The sequence below is a fragment of the Phocoena phocoena genome, chromosome 21, assembly GCF_963924675.1.
Source record: "Phocoena phocoena chromosome 21, mPhoPho1.1, whole genome shotgun sequence".
NCBI classification, from domain to species: domain Eukaryota; kingdom Metazoa; phylum Chordata; class Mammalia; order Artiodactyla; family Phocoenidae; genus Phocoena; species Phocoena phocoena.
The window spans coordinates 13,873,484-13,891,127 of NC_089239.1; the positions used below are offsets into that span (position 1 = coordinate 13,873,484).

At 38.6% G+C, this 17,644-nt stretch overlaps 1 protein-coding gene across 1 annotated transcript in view; it reads right to left on the minus strand.

Moving 5' to 3' along the window:
- Positions 1-859: 859 nt before the first annotated feature.
- TNKS (tankyrase) overlaps positions 860-17,644 on the minus strand; it is a 174,061-nt gene continuing 157,276 nt past the window's right edge. The window contains exons 21-27 of the mRNA XM_065899772.1: positions 14,015-14,135; positions 12,708-12,805; positions 12,464-12,538; positions 11,645-11,750; positions 10,852-11,038; positions 7,975-8,131; positions 860-1,431 (exon numbers count right to left, since the gene is read on the minus strand). Of these exons, the coding sequence (XP_065755844.1) occupies positions 1,345-1,431; positions 7,975-8,131; positions 10,852-11,038; positions 11,645-11,750; positions 12,464-12,538; positions 12,708-12,805; positions 14,015-14,135 (831 nt within the window). The 3' untranslated portion in view covers positions 860-1,344. The remainder of the gene's footprint in view (positions 1,432-7,974; positions 8,132-10,851; positions 11,039-11,644; positions 11,751-12,463; positions 12,539-12,707; positions 12,806-14,014; positions 14,136-17,644) is intronic.

Sequence of the window (17,644 nt, forward strand, 5' to 3'; positions counted from 1 at the left end):
TTACTTCTCCACTTTCATTTAAAAAGTAACTGAAAGAGCTTTGGTTTCCATTTTTGTTCTCCTTGTCTACTAAGAAGTTTGAGAAAATGGTTCAAAAATTTAGTGCAGGGACCTACACAAACTATCGGAAGCACCTCACTCAAAATAAACCCCAAATCTGGAGTAAACAGAAAAGTTCTTGCATCTGTGCCTATCTAGTGACTACACAGGATTTGAATCCCAGCTTTCTAAACTAGAGAAACAATAAGGTAATTGTTTTGAGACTCTAATGCAGTACAATAATTCCACTGAATTTGGAAATAAGGCAGCTAATTTTGGGGGCGACAATTCTGGTGGTGCGGGTTAAGTGGAGAGAAGTCGTGTTTTCTGTGAGGAGCCCTCGTTGTCCTTTTCTGCGGTCCTATTATCGCACCACAGGCCCCTCATGTGTCGTAATGCTGCTTCTCCTGGATTCACAGGCCTCCCTGGCGGTCTCCCCTCTGAACGTCACAACAGCATCACTCAAGCCTCTCGCTGGCTGGGCTCTTCCTGGCCCTCCAGCACCGTCCTGAACACGTCGGAGGCAGGCCTGAGTTGGAAAGTGCGAGTGGCTCTCATTGGCTTCGACTGCTCTGAACTTGGGAGCTCCTAAATCAGGTTGATGTTTGTGCCTTTCCCTTGTAAGACTGGCCAATCAATAAAAGGAAACTGAAACGTGGTGTTTTTCCTTTCCATCTCAGTTTACGTTGATAAGAAGTACAGATACAAAATAAATCAGTGGGAAAAAAAAAAAAGTGGAAACTAAGCCTTGCTCAGCCAGAAGCTTGGGTTACATCACTAGTGATTTTAGTCAGTGTGACTTTGTGCAAAATATCCTCAAGAAGGCTCGGCTCATTTTCAAAGTAACAACAACAACGATAGCAAAAAAAAGTGAACGATGAGTGTTCAGAAAAAACGAAAAATGAACCTGTCATATGCGTATATTTACTATATACACGCGCCATATATAGCAAAGCAAATGTAGTGTGTGAATTGTGAACATTTGGGAAAGTACTGGTTATGTTTTCTTTTTTTCCAAGTCTAGATTGAAGCAATCCTGTCTTAGCAATGGATAACTACAATGAAAATGAGCCTGAGATATGTTAAAAGGCCGCCCCTGTAAACATTTCCTCAAAGGGAACAGTAGCAGTTGAGTATGTATCAGTTACTCATACTATATTCATCACTATCGCAATGCTTTATAAAAGACAAACAGCTTATTTCTAGGCTGTCACGGATTTATAGAATATTGATTTTGTTGAAAACAATCCACTGTCATCCAGTCCCAGGTTTAAATCCAATCTGGCCTTTACCAGTGGGCATTCACTAGGTCTTCTGCTCTGCAGCTGCCGTGGTCTGTGAAGGAGCTTCCGGCTTCATGATCTGGTAGGTGATGAGATACTCTGGGTATGCCTGGAAAGGACAGGAAGCAAAACACATCACCCTCTGGGCAGCTAAAATACTAAAGCCCGACTTAACGTGGAAGCCTCAGAGGCTGTTGATCATAACCCATACTCTACGTACACCCAAGAGCCTACGAAGGTCAGCTAATTCACAGGTGCCTGGACAGTTAGGAGGTCCGCCTCCACAGCTGTATATAAACCTGTGTAAATCCTATAATCCTAGAATTGTTATAATGTTATTTCTACTTTTGGATACTGTAAAATGGTTACACTGTATTTATCCCTCACTAGAGAGCCACATGCCATAAACAGGAAAACTCAGGCAAGAAAAAAATCTCTTTCTCACAGCACCTAGCGTAGTGCCATCACATAGCATGTTTCAGGAAAAGTCTGTTACATGACAGAATAGTTCACTGAACTGATTTCAAATTAATCATAGATGATGATGTAACCCACTGAGTGAGGAGGAAGAAAGGCAACGTGTGCTGAGTCACCAGTAACTCAGAGGCAACAGTTTGGAGGTGATTTTTACAAGTTGACTAGTTAAAGACAATTTTTACAGGAAAGAAAATGACTCTGATGAAGAGCCTCCACCCCCTGTACTCCCTCCTCTTCTGTGTCTTCTTTCTTGTAGTAAAACCGAAGGCTCGGTGCTTACCAGTGGGAAGAGCACTTCTTGGTGGGAAGAGGAAGCCTGACCAGGAAGTGGTGACAAACCAGAAATCCCTACAAAAGCAGCTGGAAGGGGGGCAGGGTGAAGCCATGTACACTACCTAGGAACCTGTCACCCCTAACTCTAACATAATGATAAGACTCGACTCAATATTTCAGAGTGGTCTGTGGGTGAAAAATAGTATTCTTTGGTGAGGTAAGTGTTTTGGGGCCCCCAAATAATTTGCTGAATGCTGACCTAGAGAGAGTAAGATAATGGAAAGAATGAAGGATAAAAAAACTGGACTGTTTAATAGTTAAAATGCAGAAATGAACATGTGATAGATTTATTGAATTATTTCTTTATAATTTTACACCTCTGCAGAAACTGTTACATGTCAGGTGCCTCCGCTTTCCTCATTTATAAATGGGAACAGTAACAACACCAAGATTTTTGTGAGGATTAAACACAGAGATCCTAGAATAGGTTTGGCATAGTAAAAATCTAGTTTGTGTTAGTTAACTATTATTATTCTCATTCATCAAAGACTAGTTCTTCTTGAAGAGGTCTCAGTAAGGATTAAAAAAACAAAAAATGTACATATGTTTTGAAAAGTTATAACTGTTTCTATTCATGTAAGGAACCATTATCACTCATAATATTCTTTTCCAAAATTCCAGTCTGTTTTGGTTTGACTTAAAAACAGCAATGGTTTCCATCTTTAGTACACATAGTTGGAATAACTAAGACTGACAATCCTCATTACTCCTGACTTTCCAATCCGGAGCGCAATAACTAAATAGTTTGTAGTTTTATTTTATTATAATGTGAACACTGCTTAATTGTTGAAATGGTTTTAAACTGTATTTTAGTTTTTAGTTACAAGGTAGGTTAGCTATCTATTGCTAATTCTAGAGTCGGGTATAAAGAATCTAGGAAGGCTCAAAAACTGGTGGAAAAATGGAAAAAAACTGGTTAATCAACCAGATAGTTTGATGGTCAAGAAAATTATCTATTCATCACCAATACACATATATTGAGCATCTAGTGCATACAAAGCACTCTGGGGTAAGATATGGACCCTGCTGTCAAGAAGTCTCCCATTTGTTTGGGAAGATAAGCCAGACAGAAAAAGAAGAATTTAAAACTAACCCCGGTGAGCATGTGCTAAGTGTCAAAAACGAGTGAGGGGCTTCCCTGGTGGCGCAGTGGTTGAGAGTCCGCCTGCCGATGCAGGGGACGCGGGTTCGGGACACGGGTTCGTGCCCCGGTCCGGGAAGATCTCACATGTCGCGGAGCAGCTGGGCCCGTGAGCCATGGCCGCTGAGCCTGCGCGTCCGGAGCCTGTGCTCCGCAACGGGAGAGGCCACAACAGTGAGAGGCCTGCGTACCACAAAAAAAAAAAAAAAAAAAAAAAAAAAAAAAAGAGTGTGAAGCCCACTCCTACTTCCTTTTGTCCCAATGACATTTAATATCTATGATACTTTGTATGATACATCCTTTTGCTTGCAGATATGTTGCTTAAGCAAAGGGATTGGTAATGCAAGCATGTGAATTTTGGTAGTACACTATCTTAGGAGATTCCTAACACATGTAAATTTTAGGCAGATTCTAAGATGCTAATGGTATGAATGACTTACAGGTCCTTATCTCTTGGTTCCTACTGACTAGGCTACTGAATTGCTTCTGTGTACCCACTGAGATAGGAATTAATCACATCAAAGTCCAGAGGGATTTAAGGCAAGGGAATTACTAAACTGCAGGACTAGAAGGGCCCAGGATAGACCAACAAACATGATTTCCTGTCAAGTCTTACTTTAAACCCATGCTGGTTATAAAAGCATAGAGCATATTTTTAAAGTACCTAAAAGAAAAGATTCAACAGCCACTTTTAGTAACTGAATTTCAGAAAATTCTTCTTAACCCAAATCCTCAATGCTACAACTTAAACTCAAATGCTTTCAGTTAATTCTCCACAGAGGTGAAGAAACATGCTCCCTTGAATGATTTTGTGCATTTGAAAATCATCCTACAAATCACTGTGTAGTCTTCTATCCTCCAAGTTACATAACTCTGCATTGTTCATATCATTTCAGTAAAACAGGCCACATGTCTGAAGCGGCCAATGACCAGAGAATACCTCCTCTATTGTCTAATTTAATGTGAAGCTTATAGTACAACGCACAAAAAATTCCTGATACTCTAAGTCCAGTCATATACTAAAATCAGAACTACTTTTCTTTCAAGCACAGTGTAGTTATTTTTCAACACATCTTTTCAATTCCAAAGAAACAAATAATCCCACCAATAATAAATAATACTCCTCGGGGCTTCCCTGGTGGCGCAGTGGTTGAGAATCTGCCTGCCAATGCGGGGGACACGGGTTCGAGCCCTGGTCTGGGAAGATCCCACATGCCGCAGAGCAACTGGGCCCGTGAGCCACAACTACTGAGCCTGCGCGTCTGGAGCTTACGCTCCGCAACAAGAGAGGCCGCAACGAGAGAGGCCGCGACAGTGAGAGGCCCGCGCACCGCGATGAAGAGTGGCCCCTGCTCGCTGCAACTAGAGAAAGCCCACGCACAGAAACGAAGACCCAACACAACCAAAAATAAATAAATAATTTAAAAATAAATAAATAAATAAATAAATAATACTCCTCGAACCAACCCTCTGAATAAAACATTTACATATTCTTGAAAGTGTTGATACTAAGGGTGAAAGATGATTTAAGGTATCACTAAGGGGAATGAAAGAAAAGTTACCAAAGGAAAAGTCCACCATAAATCAGGAGAAATTGCTCATGGGCAGCGACTCAATTAGTAGACATTAGAGTAAACACTGTCCATGTGGGAAGCACCTGGATATGGAAGCACAGGTATGCTCCCCTGAAACAAAACAGCTACTACACACATTTCAGTTTTCAAGGTACTTTTTTCTTTCAAATATGATTTGGACCACATCATTCTCTAAAATTCTTTTAGCAAGGGAATCTAAACAAGTTATCAAGTCAAACTACTTAGGAAATGGTTGAAAGATCAGCAAATACTACAAATGTAAACCTATTATTAGTATCCCTTATTATTTCTTTCCACCCAAATGTGAAAGAAATTCTATTTCCCATAGCTAACTTACAAAATCTTGAAAAGTGTATGGTAGAGAAAACTGAAATCACCTATAATCTCAATACCCAGAGATAACCGCTCTTATGTTTTGGTTGATTCTGTGTTTAGCATATACCATGTAAATATACTTTTTAAATCACAGGCACATAAATATACTAACATTCATTTAAATCATTCTCTTTCTGTTGAATATTTAGGTTGTTTAAAATTTTCATTATGATAATCAACACAGCGATGAACCTTCTTGTAGGGTTTTTTTTGGGTGTGATCATCACTGATTATATCTAAAACAAATTTCTAAAAGTGGAATTACTGAGTCAAAGTGAAAGTGTTTTCTCTAGAAGTAGGGAGTTTCTGATTTAAAAAGAAAAATCTGACAAATTTATTCTTCGGTAGTTTTTAAACTTTTATTTGGAAACAACTGCAAAACATATTAAGTTGCAAAAATTAAGCTAGTACCTAAAATACCTGTATACCCTTTACCTACATCCAAATATTGTTAAGGTTTTACTTATCCCATTTGCTTTATCATGTGTACTTCCCCCACCTCTATATATACTAGGCAGACAGACAGAAAGACAGATAGATTCAGTTACGTTTTTCCCTGAGCCATTTGAGAGTAAGTAATATACCTCATCATGGTTCTTTATCCCCAAATATGCTAGTATTTACTTCCTAAGAATAGGGATATTCTCTTACATAAATTTTATACTGACATAATACTTTTATCTACCTACTGTTCATATTTCAATTTTATCAGTTGATCTAATAATGGTGTCCTTTCTCTTCTAGTACCAGATCCAATTTGGGGGCAGAATCTGAAGTTAGTTGTCCTGTCTCTTGGGTTTCATTTAATCTGAAAGTTTTCAAAGCCTTTCTCTTTTATAACATTGACATTTTTTGAAGAATCCAGTCTTCCCCTCAATTTTTTTTTAATAGAACATTCTTCATTTTGATTAGACTGAGGTCATACATTCTTGGCTGGAACACTGCATAGATGATTTTGGCTCTTCTCAGAATATGACATCTGGAGGCACACTGTGTGTGTATCTGTCCCTCATTGGTGATGTTAATTCTGATCATCTGGGCAAGGTACTGCCCCCTTTCTCCAAAGTATAATTACTGTGGGTTTCCCCCCGTCCTTTGTAACTAATAAGAAGACCATGCACAATCCTCCTCTCCGTATCAAAATTATCCCCTACATTTAGCATCCATTGATCTAATCTTTACCATGATGGCTGCAAATCTAGTACTCCCTCCTTATCTACCACCTGCCCTTGGCTTTCTACTGTACGCAGAGCCTTCCTTTCCCCTTCATTTATTTATTTATCTATTTGTTATCAGTATAGAAACATAAATTCGTATTCTTTCCAATGTTTTAAAATTTATTACTGTACTTATTCTGATGTTCAAACTATCCCAGATTTGGCCAGTGGGAGCCACTTCAAGCCAGCTCTGAGGCCTTGTGACATGCTCCCATCATTGCTTTTGAGCACTTCATTACTTTCTGTTATAACAAGATGTTGTTCCGGGCTCATCTTGTTCCTATTCTGCTCCAGCCCTGGAATTAGCTGTTTCTCCAAAGTTCCTTTTAGTGGGGGTTGGTATTGGAGACCAAGATCTGGGCTTTAGGTGTGTTTATTGCTACTGGGGTTTCTTTGCTTTCAGCAGACAGTGCTAAGAAATACATGCACATATATACTCATGCTTACATATATCTCTTACACATATACCTCTTACAAATATACCTATACATACATATTATTTACATGTGTACAAACATACAAATACTAGAAAGCATCAGTTCATATCGATATCTCCAATTTCAGTCCGTCCCTAGCGTCATTCTTACCTTTCCCCTTTCCATATTTATATGTCTTTTCTTCCACAGTGAGAACCCAGCTCCCAAAATTAACACATCAACACATTTACTCATTTGCTCAATCCTAGAATACAGCTAAAAGAGTTTCAATGCTTTGCCCAAACCACCACAATCAACAGATCTACTAAATGAAACCCAGGATTTGTTTGCAATTCTTCCCCTACTCCACACCTGACCCGGCCCAAGATTGTTGGCATATAAGAAAATAGTTTTCATAGTTTACTTGTGTATAGTTAATTTCTTCTTTCTCCTTTTTTAGTTTTCTCTAACAGTGTAGTTAAAGTATCCATTTGAAATTCAATTAAGTTCAGACAAATTGATTTTTGTTTCTAGACAGATTAGTAGGCATTCAGCAGTATTGTGAGAGTTAAGGCCTGGATTGAAAATGATAGAAAGTTTTCCTGTTTGTTGACAATTTTTTCTTGGAGCCTCAAGCATTTGGCAGAATTCAATGTACTGTAGCTTTAAGACTCAGAAAGCTATTCTTCTGTGTAAGTACGCTGATCAACTCATGTGACCAGCCTGTGGCAAGTACCTCACGAAGATCTTTGAATGGCAGCTACTCTTAGCTCTCCATGCCATGCGGAGGCATGAAAGATACAAAGCATTAATTCAGAACAGCAGGCCACAAGAGCTGCACGAGATGCCACACCTTTATTTCTCAGCCACCATCTTGTTTATACTGTATTACCTGGCTGACAGGTGAATGATGGGATCTACGTATAAAGATGATATCAAAGAATTTTGGTATGCTCATTTTGAACTGAATCAACTAATGCTATCAAACTATGTGGTGGATATTTCATGAAATGGCTTTCTTCAACTCTTACGTGGTCTCCGCATTCTGAATCAACCGTTTATGGTAGCTTGGTCATGCTTATTCCAAGAGCACCATACCTGCTCTCCTCTGTAGATGACATATTCAGCATAGGCCAGCCCATTCACACTCGGCCTCCCAATGACGGAGTGATGGCCTGGGGGGGCGTGAGCCATTTTCATGGTGCTGAACTGCAGAAAGGACTTGCCAAGGGTCACTCTACAGAAAAGCATTTGTCTGAAGAAAAAAGGAAAGCAAACTTAGAATGACATAACTGTTAGCTTTACTGATTTTTTCAAAAGCAGTTAATATAAGGCAAGCTAATTTAAATGTCACTTTTGATTTTATGAGTAGGAATAGGATAAGATTTGATATACTGATATACTATAAGCTGTTAGCAGGCTCAATAGTTATACTTAACATTTAAAGTTTTGGTGTGGTTTAAAATCAATCATAGAAAACACTTGGCAAGTTTTTGACTAGTGGAAAAAGGACAAATACTAGCAAAAACTGTCTTCTGGAAGGATGCACGTGGCTGGATAGGAAGAAAGTGAAGAAAATAAGCAGACGGCAGCAGCATCTGAAATTAAGATTAGGCTTATTACTCATTATGAAGAAGCAAAAACTGGGATGAGATACGTAATAATAAAAGGGGGTTATATATAAAAATACTTAGCTTAACTGTATGTCTGGAAATTATACTACCTGAGTGAAACATGAATTGGGGCAGCTGTTAAATATTATAGAGGAGAAGAAAGACTGATTGGAAAGAAAGTGTATTACATAAACTAGGGGTTGGCAAAGTATGGGCCAAAATCTAGTCTGCCACCTGTTTTTGTAAATAAAACTTTACTGGAACACATTCCCACACATTGCCACACGTTCATTTACATGTCGACCACGGCTGCTTTTGTACTACAAGGGCAGAGCTGAGTCACTGTGACAGGGATCATACAGCCTGCAAAGCCTAAAAAACTTACTTTGTAGCTCTTTAAAATAAAAGTTTGCAAACCCTTAACAAACATTTTAATAAATATTTTAACTACGCTATAAGATTGGTCACGCTGTTAACTGTAAATACCTGTTATTCAATCAAATAGTTTATTTTTAGTAATGGAGTATGATCTTTGCATTGTGACTCATCAGAGATATTACTTTGAGTAAAAACTGTGCCAGACCCAGTTTAACTGAGTCCTGCCTGGGCTGGCTTTTTTAGTGTGACGCTACTGATGACCCTCTGGGATGCTGGCTGGGCATCAACTGTATCCTCTTGTGGGTCCCAGAGGAAAACATTTGGATCTGCATTAGAAGGAAGCTTTTTGAGCTCTATCTCCACACTGTGGTGGCGCTACAGTGTCACTGGACTCTGCCCGCTCAGCCCGCTGGGCCCACTGCCATGGCTACTCCCAGTGTCCGTATGTCACTCAAAGCTTGACCTGACAGGCCCTCGCTTTCTGACTTTTGCTTCCTGCCCCAGGGTGTCCCTGTTGCTGTGGAGACAAAAGATGCAGGACCTGCCTGGCTGGCCCGCGAGGCTGGTACTAGCTCATGTCTGCTCACCGGCTTGCCTTGTGCCTTGTGTGTGCATCCTGCAGACGCAGCGGCCCCAAGGTGGGACACCAACGCCCTGTGGGGCAAATGCTGACCAGTGCAAGACAGGCGCCAGCACATAAATTCAGCTCTCTTCCCTCATGATGTACTGCTCTGAGATGTAACAGTTCAGACCGTATGAGTCCAGGCCTCATGGACTGAGCAACCGACTGCACTGGTTATGAGACCGTGGCCAGCTCACCGGTGCACCTCCCGGTCTTTGCTCTGCCTCTTTATCCACCTCACTTCCTTCTGTGCCCTCACTCCTGCTTCCCTGAGGTTGCACTTGCCAGGAAAGTGCTAGTTCATAAGCTTTTGCTTCAGGCTCTGTTTTCTAGGAAATCCTGGCCAAGACATAAACATGTGTGCCTAATTTAAATAAGCAACTGTTAGTCCACATCTACGTTCATTTTTACTGTTATTTAGGAGTTAGGTTTGAAGCAACAAAGGGAAATTTCTGCAATTATATATCCCTGGGAATTTTTATGTGTTATTAACCACAGCGACCTTAAGAGAAAGAAGTTTTCTTCTGGACATAGGGCATCTGTCTTAGAACTGCTGATGGCTACAATTTTTTTCACAACAAAACTGAGAGAGAGAAGTTTTAAGGTGAACAACTATAATGAATTTCATGGTTATATGGGTCTTTCTGAGGTTTCAACTGGATTACAAGGTATCTTACTAACTTGACTTTGCAAAAATAATGCAGCTGGTTAATCTAAAGAGAAATGCAATAAGTTGCAATCTTTGTACAGCACAATTCTTTTTGTATCTTTTCCAACGACAGGAAAGGGAATGGTATGTTTTTCACTGACTTCTGAGAGTTTATAACATTCTCTCAAATTTCTGAGTTTTAAAATCCCATTTAAAAAGCTAATATTCATTTGTTTACTATTAATTCCAAAGTTATATTCTGAGGTTGGACTTCTAACTAATTATATACCCTGCCTTAAAATATCACTAGCAAAGTCAGCAAATTAAAGGTTCTACTTGTTTATAGAAGTTATGTGCTTTAGTTCAAATGTGACTTTAGTTCAAATGTGACTGGAGCCAGAGGTTCTTTGTTCTCCAGAAATAATTCTCAACCTTGTTCTGAATCTGAAGCAAGGAAATTGGAACCCAGGGAGAAAGCCAAAATGGAGGGAGCTTCACTGTAACCTATGACTAGCTTTTACCGCTGCTGTCAGCTCTGTTGTCACGACTCCTATTGGGGCAGGGGCTGATCAGCTATTCCTATCCAACCCCAAAACAGCCTGACTCATTAGGAGTAAGACTGAGGATGACCTGTGACTTCTGCAGAGCCTGAGAAACCAAGCTGGTTCATGACTTGAGGACAGCAACCATTACACAAAAGACAAGATGCTCACCTGTGACATATGTAACACGACCGGTCTTTGTGCGCGGGGCAGCCTGTTCCTCCCCCAATTCCGTAAACGTACTGGTTGCTTTTAGAAGAGTTTTCAGCAAAATAAATCCCGGCACCAAACATTCCTCCTATATATGCATGTCGCTCATCAAACCCTTTATGAATAATGGCATTAATGAAAGGAGAACCTAAAAATATAAAGACAGAAAGATCAGTTTTGAGCGCTTTTCTAGAATCTCAATTAGCTGCATACTATTTGCACTTGGCAGATTAATACTAATTAATAACGCCTAAATGAAAAGTTTATTTTGTAAGATGGTCTACTTACATAAATTATTATCATGTACTAGAATCTTATCAGGAACCCATAGTGTTCACCGAGCAAGGGTGTTATATGGATTTTGCAGATGGCATGAGATTTTAGATAGCAAAGTACAACGTGGCTTTGAAGATACAGATTATTTTACACCCAGTCCTACTTTAAGCAAAAACAGATAATCTAATAAACTAAAACAATTATGCTAAACTACAACAAAAAGAGTATTTCACTATCTAGATGGTTCACTGTGCAGTTGAAGTTCTGAGACAATTTCAGATAAATTACTTTCACTGTACGTGCCTTGGAAAGCCTGTACTAACATGTAATGCATTAGAAAGCTGGTACCAACATGTAGTTAAAAAAAAATCAGAGCAAACCATTTTTAACACAACACTAATATAGTCAGTAACACAGGCTTTTCACGCTACTGGAGTTTGCAAACGCCCAGAGAGATAATGACTGTCGGGACACTCACCGTGAAATAACATGCGCTCGTTATGGTGGTTGTGATTCTCCTCAGACACTTCCTTCTGTCTGTGACAGAATCGCTCTCTCAACTTCTTGTTGACAACTTTTTGAATCTTTAAGGATGAGGAAGAAAGAAGTGAATTAGCGAAATGTTTATTAATTGGTAGTTTATGATTTAAAATAAGAAGTATGTTTTCCTTTAGGGAGGTTCAATTTTTGTTTTATGTTTTGTTTGCTTAAAACATTATTTAAAAGCGATAAAGTTGCCAGGCCGGTGTAATTCAGTTAATGCGCTGGCTTTCAGTGACATAAGCTTCAGCTACAGTTTTTGTTTGTTATTCTGCACCATACCTAGCTATACCTCAAAATCAACTGAGGACTTGTTGAATTTCGGGATACAGGGGCTTATAAATCTGTACTTTCAAAAAGCTCCCCAGGTAATTCTGATGTGCACTGGTGTAATTTCAATAGGTCCATTAGCCCAAAGGGTTAGCCCAGTTCTCAACTGATTTTATTCATCTTCATGACACCCCTCTGAAAAAAAGCATACGGCAGTCATTTATTCCATGTTATAAATAAGATACTGAGATTAAGAGATACATGCATACTGATATAAACACTGACTCAACTAGATGGAAAATCCAGGCCTTTAATGCTACTTTGAAATAGTGATAACAGAAATTACTGTCAGCTATGGTCCATATTAGTGGGTGAGCTGGGAGTCTTATCGCCATGTTGCCTCACTAACGCCAGCTGCCCCAGCCTATGTTTGATATTCAGGCAAGCTGTGCAATCCAATTTTCACCCTGAAATTTTAAAAACTTACTCGAATGACATTGTATCTGTTGAAGATGCCACCAGCATTACCACCATCTCTGTGTTCGCGAATTGTACTTTGCATCTATAGAACAAAAGAGAGTAACTTTCTGAAGATACGCCAGTGTGTAATTCTGAAGACATTCCTCCTGTTGTTTTCAAAAGTTCAATTCTATTATACTGTGTCACTGATGAGTCTAAGACTCAGCACAGATTTCAGGAAAAGATAATTAAAAATTTTCATGTACAATTACCTCTTCTTCTACTGACTGATATTCTTTATCTTCTGGAGCAAGATCCAGCAAAATAGTTCCCTGATTAACACAGTGAAAAGTCAAATAAGGATTGGTGCCTGCAGGAAAGAAAAATTAACATATTAAACAAAGGTCCACACTCTTCAGGCTCTATTTTGGGGAACACTTGTCATAAATAATAGATATTTTGGAACAAGTCTAATGTATGTGCAATTTGAACCTAATATATAAGGTTGTATTAAGCAAGTACATCCAAAGACAAGAGAAGTAATGGAGATGTGTTTGGGGATCAATTTGATCTGTTCTTACAGAGGTCCTTGTACATACACACAGCAGGCTCAACAATTATTTGTTGAACTGAACTCAATCATGAACATACATGATGCTGATACAAAAGAAAACACAGTGTGATTACAATGTAGTGTGGTCTAAAATATAAGAATTATCCTCTAAAAGAATTATTATCTGTGAGATGACTTGAAATGGTCACTTATAATAAGTTTAAAATACATTGTTCTTGTTAATTTCATTACCCGTGTTGATTTAGTACAAATAAGCAAGACTCAAGCTCAACATCTGTTAATGTTTAGTTTCATGTCACTCTTGCAATTTTATTACCTCTGCAGACTAAATGACTAATTCAAGTTTTTTCCTTTCTCTTCCTTTGCTTTCCTATAGCGAAAGCACTTCTAACAGAGAACAGGGAGGCACACAAAGGAGAAAGATAGGCGTGTAACAGCGAAGTACAATGGAAAAAGACTGAGCTGACAGTTGTGAGGGAGGGGAAAAGACACAAGATAAGGTAAGAGAGAAAGGTCAGATTATGAAAAGCCATGCTATGAACATCTGATTTTATCCTAAAAGCAACAGTGTTCTATTGAAGGGTTTTAAGCCCTGGAATGATATGATCATATAGTCATTTTGAAAAGTGTCTTCTGGTTACAGTGTAGGGAAGGTACCAGAGGGGTGGCAAAGGTGACTGTCGGAGATAAGCTGGAAGGTGGTTGTGAGAGTCCAGGACAGAGATGACAGCGATAGGGATTAGGTGACAGCAGTGGGAAAGGACAGAAGCACAGATTCCAGAGATATTTAGGATACAAAGTGTTGGGGAAGAGGGAAGAGTGACTCTGATTTCTAGCTAAAGCAACTAGAGGGAGAGCGAGGTCAAGGATGGAGACAGGGAGGCAGGAGGTGCCACCCCAGCTGAGTGCACGAGCTCTGGGGTCAGGCCACCCGAGCAAATGCCAGCCTGGACACTTATCTTGTACCACTAATTTCTGAAATCTATTTATTTTTTAATAGCTTACCTTGTTGTCCACCTAAGAGTCTTTCTACTCCCTTGATTAATTTATGGCGGTGTCCGTATGCATTGATGCCTATTTCTTTCAACTCTTCATGACCCATATCAGCCAACACATCTAGTGTAATCTGAAAAACGAATCAAAATTAATTGCTACATCTTTAACAGTTCCTCAGATGATGAAAACTTTTCCATTTGCCTTCAATGCTATAGCATCCAGTCAAATTAAGAAAATTCTTCTGTTTCCTTTATAAGCATGAACTGATAATCTTCTTAAAGTTGCCCCCATAAACTTATCAGCTTTTTGCTCACTTGCAATACTCCCTAATTTGCTTTCAGTCAATGGAGAATTAAAATGGGAGAAATAATGCTATAGAAGTATAAAATGGTCATTGCTATTTTTCCTTTTGATTGTTTAATTCTACCACATTTTGCTTGCCTCAAGATATAAGAGGGAACAACCAGTAGCCTGAAAATGGGGAAATACCAGATCCCAATATCCAGAAGGTAGCAGAGGTGAATGGTAGGGAACGGGAGAGGTGTTCAGCTGAAACAGGAGAAGCTTTAGGGAAGTAGCATTTATATAAAAATAAGAAGGAACTTCCTAGAAGTATCCGAGCATGGAAAAGGCTGCTTTAGAAAGTAGTAAGATTTATATCACAAGCATTTAGTTAGATTACAGACCATTTTATATAGAAACTATATAAAGAATTCCAATTTGGAGAAGAAAAAAGAGAGTAGATAGATGGTTTTTAAGGTCTCTTCTAAATTCTCAGATCTAACAATCCCTGAAGCCTAACATACATTCTGTTTTTGTACAGAACCAATGGTTTTAAATTTTTGGTTATTCGTCCCTGTAGATGGAGATGATTAGCTGCCACGACTCAAAATTACCAGATTCCTTTGTTGACTAAAAGGAACGGTGACTCTAGCGTCACCCAGTGGCAGTGCTCTGAAGGCACAGGGTGAAGTCCTGGGCGGCCACATTTCTTGAGGGATGAACTGCAATTTTCAGCTCAGAAGAAGCTGGCCCCTCTGACAGCCCAAATACTACTTCACAAGATTAGCCATTGATTTTCTCTTTCCTCTGGAAACGGAGAAATCCTTTGAGAGACACTCTTTTTCCCACTCAAACAAGATATTTTTATCTATCCATAGTTCTCTCTACCTTTATCCTTGCACATAGCATTTTAAAAAACTAACATATTAGGCCTGGAGCTCCGATGGTTTTTATTGTCATGAAATACTATATAATGAGTCCGATCTCCTCAGTGCAAAAAGCATACATCATTCATTCTTGGAAATAATTTACTTTATTGCTCCTAAGTGGCCATTTAAGAAATAATCGCTCCATTGCACAAAATGGGCAGTTCACTTCCAATCACCCAAAGGAAGTTTTCAGCAGAGCTTTTAAAAAGCAACAGTTTTGAAATATGCATCTTTGAGATGGAATAGATCACAACATAATAGGAGTCTTTACATTTTTAGCTAGATGTGATTTTAATATAATTTGGAAACCATGCACAAGGTTTACTATACTGATATTCCATTCTTTTTTCCTTCTAAACTTCACATAAGGTTGACATAAAAACAGGATCTCTTATCTATGTGGTAGCTTCAATTTAAAGAGTCCTTAGCTTTTCTGAATTGATACATATAGTGTATGTCTGAAAGAAGCAGAAACCAGGCCAGCAAAACATAGTATTAGCTTCTAGAGAAGAAATGGAGAACATTTGACACATTTGTTCATTATATATAGCTCCAATCGTGAATGAAATGAATACCTCATTTAATACTCACAATGACTCATGAAATACTACTACTGTCCTTATGAGAAAATTAAGGCACAGTGAAGCCATGAAAATACTACACAGAAGAGCTGAAATGTATTGCCATACTTGTCTTTCCTCTTGCTTATTTTTTCTTAAAAAGGATGACTAAAAAGCTAAAATAACTAAACATTAAATTTAGTTGCTTTGAGTTACGTGGTACCCTATTTGTCCTCATAGTTATTGGAATTGGCAACTGGAAAACCTTAAATGACAAGCTAAAGAATTTAGATTTATGTTCACTAATCATTCATTCATACATAGTATATTTAATGAGTACCTTCTGTATGCTAGATATTTCCAAAAAAGTAACTAATTAAACATTTCATTTAATTCTAAAACAACCCACTTCAGCTCAGAAAGGTAAATAAGTGGTCCAAATTGGCAGTAAAAGAGTGGAGCCAGGGAACAAACAGAATCCTACCACTACAGATCATGCTATTTCCTCTACCAAGGAGATAAAAGGTAAACACAAATATTTGGTAAAGCTTGGTAAATGTTTTCGAGGAACCCCTATGGGAACTCTTAGGAAGATTACTTACTGGCTTGAGGCTACAAGTAGGGGAGGGAACAAAGAAAGGACTAGGAAGGGGATCAGGAAAGGTTCTTAGAAGAAAGTAATAATTCAGCTAAGGAAGAGGACTTAGGCAGAGGAAGAAGGGAAGGGGGTTTAAGACAAATGGAAGACCATGCGCAAAAGGAAAATCAAGTGAGAGACTATAGAACATTTGAGAGACTCTAGTAATAAAGTTCATAATGATTAGCGTATAATGTATATACAGGAATAAAAGAAGGGATGGACAGAGCAGCAGGCTAAAAGCAGATCTAATGGGCTTTACACACCAAGTTAAGACAGTGTCCAAAATGTCCAAGAACACCTTTTCAGCAGAGCAACACAAAGGTGTCTTTCAGGAGGATGGTGGTATGAAGGGCAGATCTGGAAGGGAAAGTGACTGTGAACAAGATGATGACAGGGTGGAGCGGATTGGAAGGGATGAATCGGAGAGCAATTTCAAAGGGACAGATGACAGGGCCTAAATAGAAACGGTTAGAGAAAAAAAAAAGAATGGGGGTAAAGATTATTCCAAAATTCTGAAGCTAAGTGAATATGAGATTATTGTGTTAATAAAAGAAATGGAAATAACTGGAAGTAAAACAGGCTAGTTGGATTTTAGGTATGTTTCTCCAAGATTCAAGGCTTTTATACTGCTAGAAATATTTTTCTGAAAATTATCTTTAAATTAACTCACTTCAAAAAAACACAAAACCCTAACTTAGTTACATCCAGGAAATTATAAGTTTGTTGGGCCACTTATTTATAGTTAGCACACATTAAAACCAAATTATAATCTTTAAAATAAATATTATCCATGTATCAGCTAAGTCATCTTGCACATAAAGCAAATGTCACTTCAAGAGTGTTACTTTAAGAAGGGCTGGCTCTTGTTTCTAAGATTTATTCATTTCCTCTGGGGTGGAGTGAGAAGAATTGGAGTTTTAATGAAAAAGGCCTTTCTTTTACTTGGGCTTAAAAGATTGCAGGCTAGAGTAACAGTAATTAGAACTAACTTTACAATCATGTTCATAATGAATTTCTTGAGTCCATGTCTTTGTCTTTAGATTCTGAAGTAAAAATTTATATGGTCACTTTTCATGAAAATATATATGTGGACCATAAACATGTTCACAAGGAATCTTCCAAGTCACGGCATTTATGTTCCAGGAATTGCAATGTAAATCAAATCAGTCTTTCCCACAGAAAAAGTATTCTAGTCAGGAAGCTATGTTATAGAGGAAGGGCCAAAGTG